A 20,544-nucleotide genomic window follows, 5' to 3' on the forward strand; every position below is an offset into this window, starting at 1 on the left:
GTTAGAGAAATGGGCAGAGCAATGGCAGATGAAGTTCAACGTGGAGAAATGCAAAGTAATGCATTTAGGTAGTAAGAATAAGGAACACGAGTATAGAATGTCAGGCGCAACTCTGGGTAAGAGAGAACAAGAAAAGGACCTGGGTGTACTGATAGATAGGACCCTGAAGCCATCGGCACAATGCGCGGCAGTGGCAAAGAAAGCAAACAGAATGTTAGGCATGATAAAGAAAGGAATCACGAGTAGATCGAAGAAAGTCATAATGCCGCTTTATAGAGCAATGGTCAGACCACACTTGGAATACTGTGTCCAACATTAGTCTCCCAACCTAAAGAAGGATATAAAACTGCTGGAGAGGGTGCAGAGACGAGCAACGAAGCTAATAAGAGGTATGGAGAACTTGGAATATGAGGAACGACTCAAGAAACTGGGACTGTTCTCCCTTGAGAAGAGGAGGCTGCGAGGGGACATGATCGAGACGTTCAAAATACTGAAAGACATCGATAAAATAGAGCAGGAAAACAAATTATTTACATTGTCCAACGTGACACGGACAAGAAGACATGGTTTGAAGCTAAGGGGGGACAAGTCCAGGACAAATGTCAGGAAGTTCTGCTTCACGCAGCAAGTGGTGGACGCCTGGAATGCACTTCCAAAGGAGGTTATTAAGGAATCCACTGTGCTAGGATTCAAAGGCAAATTAGATGCACATTTCCTTACGAGAGGCATAGAGGGATATGGGTGACTAAAACTACATCAGGTGTATACCTGACTGGGCCTCCGCGTGTGTGGATCGCCGGACTCGATGGACCATGGGTCTGATCCGGAGATGGCAGTTCTTATGTTCTTATATCATAACCCTCACTCTCAGCTTCCTGTGAATGGGAGAGGGGATATCTGACCCCTTTTCTTTGAGGCGTGGCACAAGACAGGACTGCCCTCTCTCTCCTCTTCTTTTTCTGTTGTTCCTTGAACCTTTGGCAACTCGTATCCGTCAAGATCCTGGCCTGGAGGGTTTGCGTGTGGGCAATCAGGAATTTTGCATCAGCATGTTCGTTGATGATTTGCTGCTGTATGTCCCTGATGTCCCTCATCACTTTATAAGGGAAACTCTCTGGCCTAAAAATTAATTTTGATAAGATGGAGGCCCTGATAATGGGTGCCTCTACTTCAGCACCTTGGTGTTAGCAACTGGGTATTGGGATTGCGCCTGGGAAGCTAAAATATTTGGGCATAATGTTATACCGTGACTCTCGTAAATTATATGAAGCCACTATTAGAAAAATTAAAACCCTCTGTCATAAATGGCACTCACTTCCTCTTTCCTTGATGGGCAGAATAGCTTTGGTTAAAATCAAGTTTAAGTTTATTTAAAATTTCTTATACCGCCCAATCAACCTTCTAGGCGGTGTACAAAATCATAAAAACATAGAACATAGTTTAGCTAAAAATACAAGTTTAGGTTGACAATGCATAACCTAACAATAACTCTCGAGACTTTTAAAAACAAAGACAAACAGGAACAAAAGGTTGGATCACCCGCAATGATGAGCGCCTCTTTCAATCTATAATAAGGACTTTTATATGGAGTAGCAGGGTGGCTCTCATTAGTCTTCTTAAATTGTCACAAAGTAAAGCTTGGGGTGGACTGGGATTACCTGACCTCCATCTTTATAATGTTGCAGCGCTTCTCCGTTGGATTCATGAACATCTGGTATCTTCAAGACGCTATTCCCCCTTGGCTCTCCTTGAGGACTGCTGTTCCCCTTTTTCATACGTTATCCACAAATCTAGTCCTGCCCTTGTTTATTCCTTTTTACCCGGCGCTTGAAGCAGGGCAAATTACCTACTAAATATCCTTTCTTGTCCCTTCTTCATAATCCTGATTTTGTCCCTGGTTTGAGGGGGCTTGTGGGTCTGAGGGGTTGTGCAGGATGGGACACAACTCTGGGTGCTGTACTGCAACTAGGAGGGGGACAGTTCCCTTCTTTAACAAAGATGACGGCTGCTTGGAATCTGCCCCTTATACACATCTATACATATTTCCAAATCCACCATTACTATACTTCCCTGGTTAGGTTGCATGGGGAGCACTGGGATTATGGACATCTGGACTTGGGCTTTCTTTCTACTCCCACACTTGCTAATAGGATTTCCACATGGTAGGCAGCAGGTAGGGATTGTCAGGGGGAGGGGAGATTGTTTTATTTAGCCAGGAATGGGCTGCTGAACTGGGGAGGGAGGTTACCACGCATGACCTACGGTCGTTTTTTCAAACATTATAATCTTACTAGTCTTTAAGCCCGTTACATTAACGGGTGCTAGAACATATGAGTGTGTGTCTGTCTTTATTTCTTTCTTTCTCTCTCTCTCCTTAGCCGCTTTTTTCTTTCTGCCTTTCTTTTTCCTTGGCTGTCCATCACCACTCCTTGCCTGCTCCCCCTGTCCATTTTCCCTTCCTTTTACCTCCCCTGTGTCCACCACCACCCCTTCACTGCTCTCCTTATGCAGCAGCAGCCATTCTCCCTTTGTTTTACCTCCCCCCTGTCCAGCAGCACCTCTTTCCTTCTCCCCCTGTCCAACATTAGTCCTCCATTCCTTTTTCTTCAACCCCCTGTCCATCAGCATCTCTTTCATTCTCCCCCTGTCCAACGGGTGCTAGAGTAGACGACTGTTTTTTTTTCCTTTCTCTCTCTGTGCTTGGATGCTGTCTGTCTGTCTGTCATTCTTTCTGTCTGTGTCTCTGCCTTGCGCCCTGCCTGCCTGTATTTCTCCATTGCGCCATGCCTGCCTATCTCTCTGTGGCCCCCTTCTCTTCCCCGCCATGATTGGTGTGTGCCCCCAACACACCCTTCCCCCCAAAGCAGCCCCGTTTCCCAATGCCCCTGCCCCCTTTTGTGCCATGCCTGCCTGCTCCGTGGCCCCCTTCTGTTTCCCCCCTATGATTGCTGTCTGGCCCAGCAAACCCCTTACCCCAAAGCAGCCCCCTTTCCCTCTCCCCTTGTTGAGCCATGCCTGCCTGCTCTGTGATCCCCTGCCCATGATTGCTGTGTGCCCCAGCACACCCCTACCCCCAAAGCAGCCCCTTTCCCTCTCCCCCTGCTTGCTTGCCTGCCATGCCTGCCTGCTCCCTGTGAATCAGCATCAGCATTTCCCTCCCCCTCACCTGTTCCTTTGTAGCAGCATGCAGATAAAACGGCTCCCTTAGTTCTTTGCTGGATTTTTTTTTAAAGTTTAAAGATGGCGACGCAGCTCCTCTCATGATCCCGCCTGCGTCGGAAGCCTTCTCTGACACAGGCCGGGATCGTGAGAGGAGCCATGGCGGCAGCTTTAAACTTAACAAAAACCCAGCAAAGAACTAAGGGAGCCGTTTTCAAAGCCGCCGCCGTGGCTCCTCTCATGAGTTGCACTTATATTATGTCGGAAGATGAGAGAGGAGTCGCGGCGACGGCGGCAGATTTCAAATTAAAATAACTTAGGCGGCCAGGGAGTTTAAGGGAGCAAGTCCGTCCTGGGCCCGCGTCTGGCCTCCGCCGACAGCCGGCTCCCTCGAAGCCCTCCCCCCTCCCTTCCCTTCCCCTTCCCGCGGTCCGTCTGGCTGTGGTCCAGCCTGTGGAGGCGATCGGCTGGTGACGTATTAGCGCGCATGCGCACTCCTTCGGTCACAGACCTACAAGCACGGAACACGCAAATAGGAATGCGCATGCGCAGCTAGCTCTTTATTATATTAGATGTAAAAGCGGTCTCTGCAGAAGACTCAATATAAAATTTTTCATAGGGCATATCTCACACGTTCCCGAGGGCATATCATGGGGATTTTGCCTGAGAGTATGTGTATTAAATGCAAATCCCAGAGTGGAAATTTCTTACATTCATTTTTTGATTGTCCAATATTAACTTTTTGGGTTTCTGTGCACCACTGTTTGAATAGCTTGTTAAAGTGTGTATTGACTTGGAATGGTCCAGCTTTACTGCTGGGGGATGTACAGGTCTTGGCCCAGCAGGGTTTTGACGCAGCCTCTCAGATGTTTGTTCTGCACACTATTTTTCTGGGGAAGAAGCTCATTTTACAACATTGGGCTTCAGAGGAGATTCCATCTTATCCTATGTGGATTGCCCAGATGAAGCAACAAACACGTTATGAACTAGATACCTACTCTGCTTGTTCTAAGGACATGTGTAAAGTTTACTGTGGACTGTGTTCCTAAACACTGTTGTTTGAATACTGATATTTCAGGGTTGATGATTCTGCTGGGCTTGTTTCTAACGTCAGGACCTGTGCATCTCACGCTTTGTCTTGTTTTCTAATTTGCTTGTCTTCTATTGCTTTTAGTTGGAATGTTTTGCTGTACTGCTGAGGGCCTGGCCCTCTTCTGGGTACCATTTTACTCATTGTCTCTTGGGTGTTCATAGATGTTCCAGAGGACTTGCTTCGGAGTGTTTGGAAAGAGTATTTTGTGTGGTGATGTGGGTATGGATGTGTGTGGATCGAGTATTTTTGAATGTTTGGGTGAATGACTGTGTTGATTTGTTTGGGATTTTGTGGAACTTATAGCATAAACGGGCAGAGGTGATGTGGTTCTGTATTTAGACTTTCTGATGTTACTTGCTCAGTCTGTACTTGTGCTTTCTTTGCTGTGGTTCATGCTGTTCATTCTGATGTTGCACTGTTCTGCTTGCCTTTCTGTTTTGGATTTGTTTGTACAGTATATGATTACCTTCTGTAACACCTTCCTATCGACTTCTACACTGGCTGCCGATGAAGGCACGTGTGAAATTCAAGTTTGGTTGTTTTTGCTTCAAGGTACTTTATGATTTAGCCCCTAAATACATAACAGACCTTTTCTCTTTCACAACCAACAGACACAAGTGAAGCTCACACCCGAATTTTGTTTCTCCACCAGTTAGAGGTTGTAAATTTAAAAGTCATCACCAACATCTTTTTGCACATCAAGCAGCATCATGGGGTAAAGACCTTGAACAATTGCTTGTGCTTACTACCTATGGGGAATTCAGGAAATGCCTAAAAACATATCTGTTCCTGAAATACTTAGGAAACCAACCTGTACAATCTTAGCCCACAACAAACGATCGCTAGAATTGTCAATCACTAAGTCTGTACTTCGTCTATTCCATTCAATCTGTAACATTTCCAATCATTGTAAACCGCATAGAACTTCACGGTCCTGCAGTATATAAATTGTTATTATTATTATTCTGTCTTAATAAACATGACATTACAAAAAAAAAACCACAAAAACAAACAACCCACCAACATAGTGGAATAAGTTTGAAACCAGGAGGAAGGAGGTCAGCTATAATAGGATCATCAGAAACAAAAAGGCAGGATAAATGTTTGGAGATAATCCAATCTCTAATGAAATTGGCCTTACTCCTGATAGAACAAGAGTTAAGATAAGCACAGTGAAACTTGCAAGGCAATTCACTCAGTGACCCTGCAGCATTGTGTAATGATAATAGTTTTAAATCTCTGTTCCTTTTTTGATAAATTCTATTGTGTCTCTATGTACGGGTAAGAACTCTGATCCTATTCACTGTCTTACTAGACTGCCAACCCAAATACCGATTAGGTGGGCAGTCCAATTCTTCAGGCCTCCAAGATGAAACTTCAACTGGTATTTGATCCAAGGGAAGATAGTTTAACTCCCTAAAATAGCCTAAGAAAAGACATGTTAATAGATATCTTAAAAGCTACATTATCAACAACTATTATGATCTTAAAATGACTAGAAATGTAAAAACAAACTCAGTTAAAATGAACTACAAACAGTGACTTGCTAAGAAGTAAGACAACACAAAGCGGTCAAAACCAGCAAAGAAAAAAGAAAAATAATTCAATCACGAAATTGTAATGCATGTAGTTACAGGGCAGACTGGATGGACCGTTCATAATAATAATAATAATAATTTTATTCTTTATATACCGCCCAACCAGTAGTTCTGGGCGGTTAACATCAAGAGGACTGTAACATTTCAGTGAAAAAATACAAAATCAGTAAAATACAACAATAAAATCAATGTACAAATCTTTCAAACAAATAGGTTTTCATCAACTTTCTAAATAGATAATAAGTCTTTGTTTGAATAATCAAAGAACTCATCCATGAATTCATTTTTCTTGCTTAGAAAGCAAGTGTCTTTTCCAAAGAACTCTTGAAACGGCAAGCTTTTGGAGTGGGGTATATGGACATTCAAGAATTTATTGTATTTTTACTCGACATGTATAATTTGAATTGAGAGGATAAGTATGCTGGAGTTAAGCCGAACAACGCTTTAAAGCAAATGCTTTAAAGGTCTTTATCTGCCGTCATTTACTATGTTACTAGTATTAGGTACTATGTTCATACTAAATCCTTCTTATTTGTGTGTGGCACAGTGGTTAGTGCTACAGCTTAAGCACCCTGAAGTTGTGGGTTCAAATCTCATGCTTCCCTTGTGATCCTGGGCAAGTCACTTAATCCCCCATTGCCCCAGGTACATTAGATAAAGTGTGAGCCCACCGGGACAGATAGGAAAAAAAGCTTCAGTACCTAAATGTAAACCACTTATGTAATAAGTGGTATATAAATACTAAAAATAAAAAAATAATACCTGTATTGTGTTCTATATTCATCTTAGATTTACTTACATCCTGATAATTGTAGTTATCTGTAGTTTTAAATGTATGATTGTAACTTTTGTGTTCTCCCTCTTCTCCAGATTTTAAATTTTATATTAACCAATGTAAGCAACCTAGATATTTATTATTTATAGGCAATTTCCTTAGCAACAGCAGCAGATGAATCCGGAGACCAATGGGATAGCACACATCTACCAGCAGGCGGCGATAGAGAAACTGATTAACAGGTAGTCCTATTGGCTGGCACTCCTGTATCTCCAGTAGGCCCTATCTCCCAGCAGGTGATGGTCGCTGTAAGGATTGGTAGCGGCCCCACAATATTAGGTTGTAGGGGTTATGTGAGGCGCCCTTACAAACGCCAGGTCCCGAGTTCAATACCTTCACAGAAGACCCTCCAGGAGTAGAATCAAATAAGAAGCACAGCCAGAAGTGATTGCATAAAGAATATATTATAGAAATAGGCTTACAGAAAAGTAAGATTCATAAAAGTTACAATTAAGCATTAAAATTAATGAGAGATAAGTTTTACAATTACAGAGACTGCTTCTGTGTTCTTGTGAATGAGAGAGAACACACAAAGAAAGAGAGAGAAAGGGGGGTGGGGAGGGTGATGTCCCAAACTTCAGGTTCCAGAGAGCAAGAGGAAGAAGGGCAAAAGGAGCCAGAGGAGCAAGAGAGGGGGGTGTTATAGAGAGGAACCTTTTATAGCTTGGAATCTTATTCTAAATATAGAAACTATTGAATTTCCAGTATCTTTCTGTTTAGAATTTGTAAACTGTTTGAAACAATAGTTAGTTTCACTGACCACCTGGATCCATTGTATATCCTCTTAACACCTCTTAGAGCACCTTTGTACTGCCAGGTCCTCTAAGCACTGATTGAATTAGGGTTGTTTGAAACAGTCTGCCTGGATGCTTACTGTATGTGATCTATCTGCATCAACATCCCAGAGTCAGATTGATATAATTTCCCATAGGCCTTTGCTGACATTAGTTATGCCAACTGAAAATGCTGATTGCTAGCAATAGCTATGCTGACAGTCGCTATTCGAATAGCTCCTGGATTCTGGCTGTGACTGGAACTTTATTTTCTCCTGTTGAGGTTTCTCTTCAGTGAGACAGGGGTGTCCGGCTGAACGGTGCCAGCTTTAGGGGTTACACCTGGGCCCCCACAGGTCCCTGCCTCACCCTCCCTCCATTGCTAGAGGGTCTGACTGGGTCTCAATTTTTTCTTCTTTCCCTTCTCTGTTTAAAAAAAAAAAAAAAAAAGGGAGACCACAGTTGTTCAAGTTCAAGTTCAAGTTCAGGTTTATTTTGATAAATCGCCTATAAAAACTTTCTAGGCGATGTACAATGAAATACAAGTTATAAAAACATATTATCATACTAGTAATATAAGACATCTGATACCTCAACATAAACAATTATTATTAATTAAATTAAATAAAATGAAGAGAATTTTCTCTTTACCTAGCACTTAACAAAACATAACAGGGGGAGGGAAGGAAAGGATTACATTGTTTCTCTTAATAAAGGAAAGAACATAAGGAAGGGAAAGACAATAAAAAGAGGGAGAAAAGGAAAGAAATTGGTCATTAAAAACATCATTGAATAAAAACAAAAACAAAAAAAAAAAAAAAAAAAAAAAAAAAAAAAAAGATAGGAAATTAATCATTAAAAGCATCGTTGAATAAAAAAGTTTTCAACAATTTTTTAAAAGAAATAAGATCTTTTTCCTTTCTGATAAAAAAAGGCAGGGTGTTCCAGAGTTGGGGAGCTAGTACAGAGAACATATCATTTCTCCTTGTTCCAACAATTTTTAGTGAGGGGACCGATAATAAGTCTTGCTGGGAAGATCGAAGGAGTCGAGTTGTACAATAAGGGGTTATCATTCTAGATATGAATAATGGCGTATTGAACAATAATACCTTGAATACTAAGAAAGCTATTTTAAATGTTATCCGGTGGTTGATGGGTAGCCAGTGCGACTTGATAAGAAGAGGAGTAACATGATCGTATTTTTTTCCTTTGTGTATAAGTTTTATGGCAGTGTTTTGGATTATTTGAAGTCTTTTCTTTTCTTTTTGAGATATGTTATACAGTAAAGAATTACAATAGTCTAATTTTGAAATTATCATAGAGTGGATCAGAATATTGATAGATTTTGGTTCTAGAAAAGATGAAATAGATCGTATTAGGCGTAATTTATAGAAACAGGATTTAACCGTTTGGCTTATGTGATCGTGGAAAGATAGATTCGTGTCAACGATTACACCTAGGATTCTTATAGATGATACAGATTCTATTGGGTTATTTTCAAGCATAAATGATGATTTAGATATGATATCATTTTTCCACGTAAATAACATAGTTTGTGTTTTTTTAATGTTTAAAGAAAGTTTATTATTGTAGAGCCAGTTTTTTATTATATCAAGTTTATTATTAATTTCTGTAATTTCATTGTCATTCTCTGGGTCAATTGGATGGAGGAGTTGAATGTCATCAGCATAGGAGAATGAGGTAAAGCCCAGTGATTGACAAATAGTAAGTAGAGGAGAGAGAAAAATATTGAATAAAAGAGGAGACAGAATAGAACCCTGCGGTATCCCAAAAGGCAAAGTGTAAGGAGTAGAATGATCTTCTTTCATTATAACAGTTGAGAGTCGGTTAGAGAGAAAGGATTTAAACCAGTCCAGTACCTGCCCTCCGACACCTATAGATTCCAGACGATAGATTAGAATAGCGTGATCTATAGTATCAAAAGCCGCTGAGAGATCCAGGGAAAAAAGTGCAACCGATTTGTGGTGATCTAGATAGTAATGGATAGTATTGACAAGGCCTAACAGTGAGTATTCTGTGTTATGGTGTTTCCGAAAACCAGTCTGGTTAGGATGTAATACGTTTGATGTCTCGACAAAATCCGATACATTCTGCCCTGTTAGTACTGCACAACCAGCTCTTACTGGCTTCAACCACCCCTAACAACAAGCTTGTGAGTATGTATGTGTTTTTTACTGTTGTTTGAACTTCAGGTTCTGTTTGGGAGTCTTAGTACTGTGGGTTCGGTCATCGTATGTTTAAGGAATGGATATTTTATTGAGGCTAAGTTTTATGACTAGAAATCTGTTGAGGGAGCCGGGACTTTCCCGCCCTTTGCATGCACGCGCTTGGTTTCCTTGTTGGTTACAGCGCGGCAGTAGCAGTGTGATTTCATGCTCGCACTTGTTCTCCTTGTTGGGTTTCAGTGCAGCAGTAGTAGTCCTGTTTATTCTGAGGCTCTCTTTCGTTGGTGTTTGTCACGGCCATGTGCAGCTGATTGTGCAGGTGCTGGTTTATAGTAGCGCGCATGAGATGGGACATGTTTTTTCCGACGCTGTGGGAAGCACCGCACCGTTCTTCTGGTTATTCCCCGAGTCTGATTTTCTTTCTATGCAGGCCACTGCAGGGTAAATTTTGCGGGGCTTGAATCTGACTATGTTTCTAGGAGCGTTGATGCAGGGGCCACGTGTCAGTGAGAATCAGGCGTGCGCTTGGGTCTCCGGCGATGGCGAGAGAGCTGCAGCATTCCGATAGTTTGTTTACAGCTGACTTTGGTCAGGGTATGCTGTGGCTTCTCTCCTTTCCGGTTCGGACAAGTTGTACGTGTTTCACCAGCTTTGGGACATGCTTGGGCAGATTTATATGTCTATGTTCCTGCTGTATTCCCTTGAAGGAAGCTGTTAGTTTAATCGGACTCTGGGGTTAGCACTCAAGGGGATTACCAGAGACTCTGACCTGTGCTAGGTCACCCAGTCTCGGTTTGTCTCCAGACTGGGTCGACATAAGGCACAGTGAGATCAGCAGTAAGATAGTGCCCTGTATTTCACACGGGTATCTCATTGTCTCTCTTGGGGTCCCTGAAGATTGAGCCTTCGTCTGTTGGTAACCGCTGCATGTGTCTAGTAGTGGCATAGGATATATATGCCTAAAGATTTATATGGTTTATATATGCCTAACAGTTTCCAAGTTCGGGCTGTCTCTATGGGCATAATGACACTTCGCATCTTCCTGCAGCCAGGACTTTCTTTCTCTATTTCTGAGAGGGCCTGGACTTCAGATTTCCATGCTTATCACGCTGGTTTCTCCTGTCGCCATCTTCTCATGGCACATGCTAGACGGACCCCCCGACCAGACAGGAAGGGCTGTGCAGCTCCTTCTAACCAGGAGCCAGTTATCTATTCTATCAAACCCGTGGAGGAGTGCGCGCTATGTGGCTGTTAGCCTCATCCCTGAAGCTCTCATTAGCGATGTGAGCTTTGTCTGATATCTGTTAGGATGCTGTTGTTTTCCACGGGGCGATAGATGCAGCATCTTGATTGTGTCTAGTACGTATTCACTTTAAAGGACATAAGAACATAAGAGTTGCCTCTGCCGGGTCAAACCAGAGGTCCATCGCGCCCAGCAGCCCGCACCCGCGTCGGCCCATCAGGTCCATGACCTGTTAAGTGTCCCTGTCTTTCCTGTACCTATCTCTGTGTCTAGCTGTCCCTGCCTTCCCTATACCTATCTCTATGTCTATCTGTACCCCTCACGTTGCATGGAATTCATGGTTCCAGTATACTCCTCTTTACATTGCGAAACTTGATTTTTCCTAGGAGAATTCTTTCTTCTTACAGATCCTACAGTTCTCATCCTGCTGTTCCCTGACCTTCTGCACTTAATTCTGAGGAGATCTTGACTTCTTCCAATGACTCTTCAGACTTTCTCATGAGGGAGAAGACGCTATAATGTCAGGTCAGGGGGCTGTGAACATTTTTCAGGATGTTTGCAACTTTGCATCCTCCTCAGGTTTCCGGTTCGTTCTTGGAATCTCTATGTTTGTATTTCCCTTTTAAGTGTTACTGGCCCTCAGGGCAGTTCTTGTAGTTCTTCAGGAACTATGGAACGTTGTTCCGCTTACTGCATGGTGCCCAAGACGGGGGCATTGGGCAGGCTGGATCCCATTCTGCTGAATTAGTTTCTCAGAGTTACACATTTCTGCAGAAAACTGGGAGAATATTTACATTTTCACTATGGACTCCGAATCGGCACTAGCTTTGCTTGCCTCTCTTGGAGCAGCGCTTTCGGTTTTGGCACATGCCATTTCGCCTACCCAAGGCTTCACAAACATTTTAGAAAATGTGGGCAGTGGTACCATTTTGGCGCTACCAGACGATTCACCTAATTTCTTCTTGACTGACTGTTTGATTCGGACGTCTTCCAGTCGGGCCATTTGACTGACACAAAAAGGGTGGTTTCTTTCCTCAGTTCTTTGGACGTGAATCTTCGAATTTGCTCAGCGCTCTTTTCTCCTGTACTATTTATAGGTATATCGGGGAGATGTTTTTATTCATATAGGAGAGGAAATGTGTTTCTTCCCAGAGACTAGGGCGATGGGTCTCAGTCTCAGGTTTGCATTCTTCTTCGGTCACCATGTCCAAGAGTATGGGATTCTGTACAGGTTCTAGGATCCATGTTGCTGACTCCACTGGGAACTTCGGCTTGCTTTCCCATTATAACGCTACAGCAGTCGCTTTTGTTCGGGTGGTTCCCGGTATCTCAGGGCTCCAGTTATTTGGTAGGCTCCTCAAGCATCGCTCTGTATGATTTGGTGGTTTGGCAAGATTTCTCTTTTCAAAGGCATGCCTTGGTCTTTGCTGGACTAGCTCATGGCCACCGAACATCCCGGGCTGTCGGGTTGGGGGGCTCGGTGTCTTCCATCCTCAGCTCCAGGAGTCTGGTCTTAAGAGGCGACTCAGTACTTGTTCATTCTTCTACTCTGGAGCATGGTCAGGCTACTGTTTCTGGAGCTTCAGACCATTCTTCCGGAATGACGCTGAAGGTATTTTCAGTCAGTATTATGATGGGGGTATTTCTCTACAGCCTGGGCAGTAGGTGATGTACTCAGTTGGCGGGTAAAGTTGTGGTTCTACTTCAGTGGGTGGACCCTCATCTTCCTCTTCTGTTGGCAGATCATTTTATGGGTCAGGAAAAGAGTTTGGATAGACTTTCTCTCCGCGAAATCTGAGCATGGCCCATTTATTGTATGTTACAGTGTACAGCGCTTTAGAAAGTGTAAATGTTAGTAATAGCGAAATCTTCTACATCCTGGATATTGAGAATTTTGGCTCAGGCGTTCCAGCTCCTTTTATGGAAGTAAGATCTCCTAGAACTAGACCTCATGACCTCGTCTCAAAATTCTAAGCTTCCTAGCTTCTTCGGTGGGCATAGGGAGTGGGAGTCAGAGGGGGTAGCAGCGTGGCTTCTTTCTCGCCTCTGGTTTCTCTTTTTTCAGTGTTTTCCCCTGGCTGATGATGGCTTGGATTTGCCATCTCAAACTCACTTTCAGGGCACAGTATTTGTAGAATCTCTGGATTGGCTGCGCCATCCTTGCTATGCGGATCTGGTGAGTCTTTCGACAGCAACTAAAAACCTGGCTCTTCTCTAACATGTAATTTCTTTTTTCCCTTACTTTTCCACTCAACTTATAAACTTATGTAAACCTTTTCCTACCCTTTCTCATTTTTAAGTTCTTGTAAACCGTGCCGAGCTCTACTTCCGTGGAGATGATGCGGTATATAAACTTAAGGTTTAGTTTAGTTTAGTTTAGTTTCCTGGTATCTCCAGATTTGCTCACCTAGGGTTCGATCAACATGGATATTCGTACTACTTTGGTAGAAACATAGAAACATAGAAAAGTGATGGCAGAAAAGGGCCAAAGCTCATCAAGTCTGCCCACTCTATTGACCCTCCCCCCTAGTTACTCTTTGAGAGATCACACTCTGATGACCCATCCCCTTAACTCTACCCTCTTAGAGATCCGACATAAGCATCCCATCTATGCTTAAAATCTGGCATGCTGCTGGCCTCGATCACCTCCACTGGAAGCCCATTCCAATTGTCAACCACTCTTTCGGTGAAGAAGTACTTCCTGGTGTCGCCATGAAAATTCCCGCCCTTGATTTTTAGCAGATGCCCTCTTGTGGCCGAGGATCCTCTAAGAAAGAAAATATCATCTTCTACCTTTATATGACCAGTGATATATTTAAACGTCTCAATCATGTCTCCCCTCTCCCTACGTTCTTCGAGAGAGTATAGCCGCAATTTATTCAGCCTTTCTTTGTACAAGAGATCCTTGAGCCCCGAGACCATCCTGGTGGCCATTCGCTGAACCGACTCAACTCTCATCACATCCTTACGGTAATGTGGTCTCCAGAATTGTACACAGTACTCCAGATGAGGCCTCACCATGGTTCTGTACATTGGCAATATGACTTCGGGTTTCCAACTGACAAAGCTTTTCCGGATACAACCCAGCATTTGCCTAGCCTTGGATGAAGCCTTCTCCACTTGATTGGTAGTTTTCATGTCTTCACTAATGATCACCCCCAAATCTCATTCTACTGTAGTCCTAGCCAAGGTTTCTCCATTCAATGTGTACGTTCTGCACGGATTGTTGTAGCCAAGGTGCATGACCTTGCATTTTTTAGTGTTGAAGTTAATCTGCCAGGTCGAGGACCAATGTTCCAATGAAAGCAGGTCCTGCGTCATACTGTCGGACAATTTGTTGTTACTTACAATGTTACATAGTTTGGCATCATCGGCGAATAATGTTATTTTACCTTGAAGCCCCTGAGTCATGTCTCCTATGAATATGTTGAAAAGGATCGGGCCCAAGACCGAGCCCTGCGGCACACCACTGGTCACCTCCAAAGTTTTGGAGGGGGTACCATTAACCACCACCCTCTGAAGTCTAACACTCAGCCAATCGTTGACCCATGCAGTTAGTGTTTCACCTAATCCCATCGATTTCATCTTGCTCAATAACCTGCGGTGGGGGACACTATCAAAAGCTTTACTGAAGTCCAAGTCCACGACGTCCAGGGACTCTCCCAAATCTAGTTTTCTTGTTACCCAGTCAAAGAAGCTGATGAGATTGGATTGGCAGGACCTACCCTTGGTGAATCCATGTTGGTGGGGATCGCGTAGATTCTCCTCGTCTAGGATCGTGTCCAATTTTCGTTTGATTAGAGTTTCCATGAGTTTACTCACTATCGATGTGAGACTCACCGGCATGTAATTCGCAGCCTCTGCCCTGCAACCCTTTTTGTGCAGAGGAACGACATTGGCTGTTTTCCAGTCCAAGGGGACTCTTCCCGTACTCAGGAAGAGATTGAAGAGTACGGATAATGGTTCCGCTAGGACATCACTGAGCTCACTGAGCACTTTGGGATGTAGATTGTGAGGTCCCATGGCTTTGTTCACCTGGAGTCTAGATAGTTCTTCGTAGATGTCACCGGGTGTGAATTCAAAATTCCGAAACGGGTCATCCGAACTCCGCTTTGCCTGCAACTGTGGACCGGACCCCGGTGCCTCGGAGGTGAAGACCGAGCAGAAGTATTCATTTAGGAGTTCGGCTTTATCTGAATCTGATTCTACATAATTCCCATCTGGTTTCCTATGGCGCACTATCCCGTCAGTGTTTCTTTTTCTGTCACTAATATAACTGAAGAAGGATTTGTCCCCCTTCTTAATGTTCTTTGCTAGGTTTACTTCAACCCGATGCTTGTCCTCTCTGACTGCCGCTTTGACCGCTGTAGACTTGGCCATGTATTCTAATTTAGCCTCCCTTGTCTCCGAATGTTTGTAGGAAATGAATGCTCGTTTCTTTTCTTTAACGAGGTCTGAGATCTCTGCGGTGAACCATTGCGGTCTATTGTTCCTTCGCCGTTTGCTTACTGATTTTATGTAGCAGTTCGTTGCTACATGTAGGGTAGATTTCAAGGTTGACCACATAGCCTCCACATCATCAGTCCCAGCTTGGTTTTGTAGTGCCTGATGGATGAAATCCCACCCCATACGTTTTATCCCCTTCCCTCTCTCTCCTTTCTTCTTTTAACATGTAACTTTCCCCTCCCACTTCCCTTTTTCCCTCACTTTCATGTTTGTCCTGTTTATGTCCTTGATGTACACTTTATTATTTTCTAATTATTAATAACTTATTATTATCTTTTTAAATTTTATTGTAAACCGGCCAGATACTTGCTGATGGTCGGTATATTAAAACTCAATAAACTTGAAACTTGAAACTACTTTTGTTGTCGTGCTTGATCTAGTGGAACCTTTCCTAAGGGTGAACCATACCATGTTGTGGTCACTGGAGGCTAGCTTATCGCCTACCGCGACCTCCGAGACGCTTTCTCCGTTGGTGAGTACCAGGTCTAGCATCGCCTGGACCCTAGTGGGCTCCAAAACCAGTTGTTTGAGTTGTGCTCCTTTTATTGCGACCTAGCTTTTGAAAAGTCATGGCTGATGTGTAAGGGTTATACGAAGCAGGTTGTTTCTTCTCTTATCCAGGTGATACAGTCATCTTCACCTGTGGTTTCTGCTTCCTTTTGTAGGATTTTCCTTTCTTGGGTACTTCTCAACATTTGCACCCTTCCAGAGTTCTTTTTTGATGCAAGTGTATTGCCAAGGGCTTAGCATCTCTAAGACCACCTACCACTCCCTCGCTCCCCTATCCACAAAAACTGTCTCCTACTCCCGCAAGGCCCCCTGGTACCTTCCCTACCACAGACAACTAAAGCAGCAATGCCGATCACTGGAACGAAAATGGAAAAAATCCAATTCCCCCACGGACAGACAATCCTGGAGGGCCTCCATTAGGTTCTATAACACCGAATTAAAAAAATCAAGGAAGAACTACTACGGCAACAAAATCTCACGCTCCAACAACCAAAGCAACACCCTGTTCAACATCTGGCGTTCCATATCCTCCAAACACGATTCCTCCCCACTCCCCTCTTCTCCATCCGCGAACGATCTAGCAAAATTTTTCAATGAGAAAGTGTCTACCTTACGAAGCTCCTTCCCCCCCACACCCGATTACAACTCTTTGATGCCCACTACCCTCTACCCCAACTTAACCGAGGTGAACCATATCCCAGCCGACAGATCCTGGACCGCCTTCGAGCCTGTTTCCGACTCTCAGGTCTCTAAGCTCTGCCTCAAGTTAAAAGCCTGCAACTGCTCCTTGGATCCTTTCCCCTCCTACCTATATGAGAACATTCCAGCCCAGGCCATCTCATCTCTCACCAAAATCTTAAACTCCGCCCTGCTCTCAGGCCTGTTTTCTACAGAAATGGGACACATTTCCCTGTCCCCACTTCTGAAAAAAGCTGATCTCGACCCCTCCATCCCTTCCAGCTATCGCCCAATAGCTAATATCCCACTCCTGACCAAAATGCTGGAATCCATCATAGCCACCCAACTCTCATCCTATCTCGAGAGATTCTCCATTCTCCTACCCTACCAACATGGATTTAGACCCAACTACAGCACTGAATCCCTTCTAGCCTCTTTAATCTCAAAGGTCCAACAACTTCACTCTTCCAACAAATTTGCTGTCCTTCTCCAATTTGACCTCTCCGCAGCTTTCGACATTGTCCACCATGACATACTAATCCTCCAACTTTCTGAAATTGGCATAAATTCCACTGTCTTAGATTGGTTCTCAAAATTCTTACGGTCCCGTTCCTACCTCGTTAACATGAAGGGTTCCTCATCCTCCCCTTGGAAACCGATCTGTGGAGTCCCGCAGGGTTCACCTTTATCCCCGATTCTTTTCAATGTCTATATGTCCTCCCTGAAACTCCTCCAACTTTCCACCTCGGAGACACTTTACACCTACGCCGACGACATCCTCGTCCTTATTGAAACCGACTCTAACCTCACCAACCTCTCGGCTAACATCTCATCCTGTATAACAAGTCTACAATCCTGGGCCCTCACTGTTCAAATGAAACTAAATGAGGCCAAAACAAAACTACTTTGGCTCGGCCCAAAACTGGATCATCTACCCTCCCACATCCCACTTTCCTCTGGCACCAATCTGCAGCTTGAGCACTCTAGCAAAGTTCTGGGAATCATCATTGACTCTACACTGTCCTTTAACGACCACATCAACTCCCTAGTAAAAAAATGCTTCTTCAATCTCCATATGCTAAGAAAAGTTAGATCCTGCTTCCACCAACAACATTTCGCCGTCCTTGTCCAATCCATCATTCTATCCCGACTCGATTACTGCAACTCCATCTTTCTAAGCCTAACAAAGAAAAATCTTCTCAGACTTCAGCGGATTCAGAACACCGCAGCTAAATTAATCTTCGCAAAAGGCAAATTTGACCACGTCTCCCCACTTCTGTCTAAGCTTCACTGGCTCCCAGTCTTCCTCAGGGTCCGCTACAAATGCGCTTGTCTTACCTTCAAATCTCTTCACGGCATCCTCCCTCCCCTCTTCCCACTATCCTGGCTCTCAAGCACTCACTCCTCCAGATCCACTCAGAAATTCAAACTATCCTTCCCTTCTCTAATTGGCATCGCCCATACAGGAAAACACGGTACATCCCTCCTCTTCAGGATCACTGAGCTGTGGAACAGCTTTACGGCCCATCTTCGGAGTTCGACCTCCCTCCAACATTTCAGAAAACATCTGAAAACCTGGCTTTTCACCAAAATGTAACCACTCCCTCCCTCTCCACTATTCTATGTTCCTCCTCCGTCCTTATTCATTTTATCTCTCCCTCCTTCCATTGTAGTTCCTCTTCTTTATTTTTAATCCCTGTAAACCGTGTCGAGCTCCACTTCCGTGGAGATGACGCGGTATATAAACTCAAGGTTTAGTTTAGGTTTAGTTTAGTTTAGCATTCAATTCCCTTCAGCTTCAAGTGCCATTCTTAGCTTGTTACAAGGGCTAGGTATATTGCTCTTCACTTACTTCTCAGCTTCATGTAGTTCAGTTCCTAAACGGAGTACGGTATATCCGTACACCTCTTAGAAAGCCCTGTCTGGAGTGCAGTCTTAAGGTACTTCTTCACAGTTTACCGAAGGCTTCATTTCATCCTTGTCTTTTGAGACTCTAAAGGGCTGTGCCATTGAACACGGGGTTTCTTGTGGCCATGGCTTCAGCTCGGCGGTTTTCTGAATTGCAGACCTTGTTTGGTGGGGATTCCTATTTCTGATTTACGAAATCTGGGGTGTCAGTTCGGACGGTACCACAATTTCTTTCTAAGGGGGTGTCATCCTTTCTTTTAGTACACTCACCTTTCCTTCCTTCTTCCTGGGAGAAGAAATGGGAAGATGTGCTTTTATTCACTGCATTTTTTGAAAGTGCGTAGCGTTCTCCGCAAGCTAAGTTTCTAACGACATTTAGTTGTTTAGATCACCTTTTTGTATTCTTCACGGGATGCCTTAAACGTATGGTGGCGTCCAGGAGGACATTCTTTACACTTGCTTGATGGCAGGGAAGCGGTTAGCGAAAGAACTTCATGACCATTCCGCCAGAGCGATGGCTACTTCTTGGACTCGGTCCAGAGGTTTTTTCCGTGGCGTTTTGTCTCACGGCTACTTGGTCTTCCGAGAGTGCTTTCTCTCAGCATTACTGGTTGGATGTGGGGGCGCATGCGGTAGATGTGTTTAGTGCTTCGATTGTTGCAGAGGCGGCGTTTGCTTCCCACCTAGATTGAGGATTGCTTTGCTACATCCTATTGGTCTCTGGATTCATCTGCTGCTGTTGCTAAGGAAGGAAAAATTATGTTCTTACCTGTTAATTTTCTTTCCTTTAGACGCAGCAGATTAATCCAGAACCCCACCCATTCTGGATATTGTCTGTCGGTTTTTTCTTTTCCAACTTTCGAAGTTTGTTATTATTGATGGTTGTATTCTGTATTATTGCCTTTTGAGATTTGTTAAGGGAAAGAAGTTTTTTACATGCTTTGCCTATTGATGGTTATGGATGCTTGGGCAAGGAGCTATATTATTATTATACAGGAGGAGTGCCAGCCAATAGGACCACCTGTTAATCAGTTTCTGTATCTCAGCCTGCTGGTAGATGTGTGCTATCCCATTGGTCTCTGGATTCATCTGTTGCGTCTAAAGGAAAAAAAATTAACAGGTAAGAACATCATTTTTCCATATTAAATAACATAAAAGTGAAATGTGACACATAACATTAAATTTCACTAAAGAGATAGGGGCTTCTGTCTGATAATGGGTGAAATTGGTGTTATGCTTATGCATGTCCTTTCAAAAATATATGAGATAAAATGGGGATCCCTAAATAGAAACATCTAAATGACCTTATGGCTGTTGTGGTGTTGCGATAGGCAAGAGTGGTGCTTTGTTGGCAACTTTAGCAATGGAAAAATAAAGCCAGTGCCATGCAGACTTCTATGTTCTGTGTCTCGCAAATATAGTTCAGGATCAAGTAGACATATTTTATATTACATTCGTATTACATGGTATGATTGTGGTACTGTGTAATTCAGTGAGAAAAAGGAGGATATCATAAAGATGAATTTAGTGAGAGAAATGTGGTTAGTTAGTAATATTACTGGATTGTTATTTAGGAATGTTTGGCAGACTGGATGGCCCATGCAGGTCTCTTTATCTGCCATTATCTACCATGTTATAGCCTTTCAGTTTATATAGGATTTATATTGTACTGTTTCAGCTCTAAAGACAGTGACATTGACCATCATCAGGAAGCTTATAAGAAGCTGAAATGTCAGTTGGAGAGAAAAATCAAGGAGGTGGAAGGAGAGCTTGCTTTACAGAGACAGGTACTGTTTTCTTGAGTGACCAGTAGACTCTGTCAGTAGCCACTAAGAGAAGTAGTTATCAGAGATGCCAAGTCTCATTCATAAGGAGTGTGTCACATTCATAAGAACTTAAGAATAGTCATACTAGATCAGACCAATGGTCCTGATGGCAATAATAGTATTAAGCAGGATACGGGGGGGGGGGGGGGGAGGAGGGCCATAACCCAAGATATATGAGACAGTCTTGCCTGGGAAAACTGAAAAGACACCAGTGTAATATATAAATAAA

General features: G+C 43.4%; 1 protein-coding gene across 5 annotated transcripts in view; it reads left to right on the forward strand.

Annotated features, from left to right (window-relative positions):
* The window catches only part of CCDC57 (coiled-coil domain containing 57), a 411,998-nt gene that overhangs the window by 29,417 nt on the left and 362,037 nt on the right, over positions 1-20,544 (forward strand). For all 5 annotated transcript variants that reach the window (XR_004540808.1, XM_033960323.1, XM_033960322.1 and 2 more), the window contains exon 3: positions 20,168-20,276. Coding sequence is in view for 4 of the 5 variants with exons in the window: in XM_033960323.1 (XP_033816214.1) it covers positions 20,168-20,276 (109 nt within the window). In the remaining variant the exon portion in view is untranslated. The remainder of the gene's footprint in view (positions 1-20,167; positions 20,277-20,544) is intronic.

This window comes from Geotrypetes seraphini, chromosome 10 (genome assembly GCF_902459505.1).
Source record: "Geotrypetes seraphini chromosome 10, aGeoSer1.1, whole genome shotgun sequence".
Lineage (NCBI taxonomy): Eukaryota > Metazoa > Chordata > Amphibia > Gymnophiona > Dermophiidae > Geotrypetes > Geotrypetes seraphini.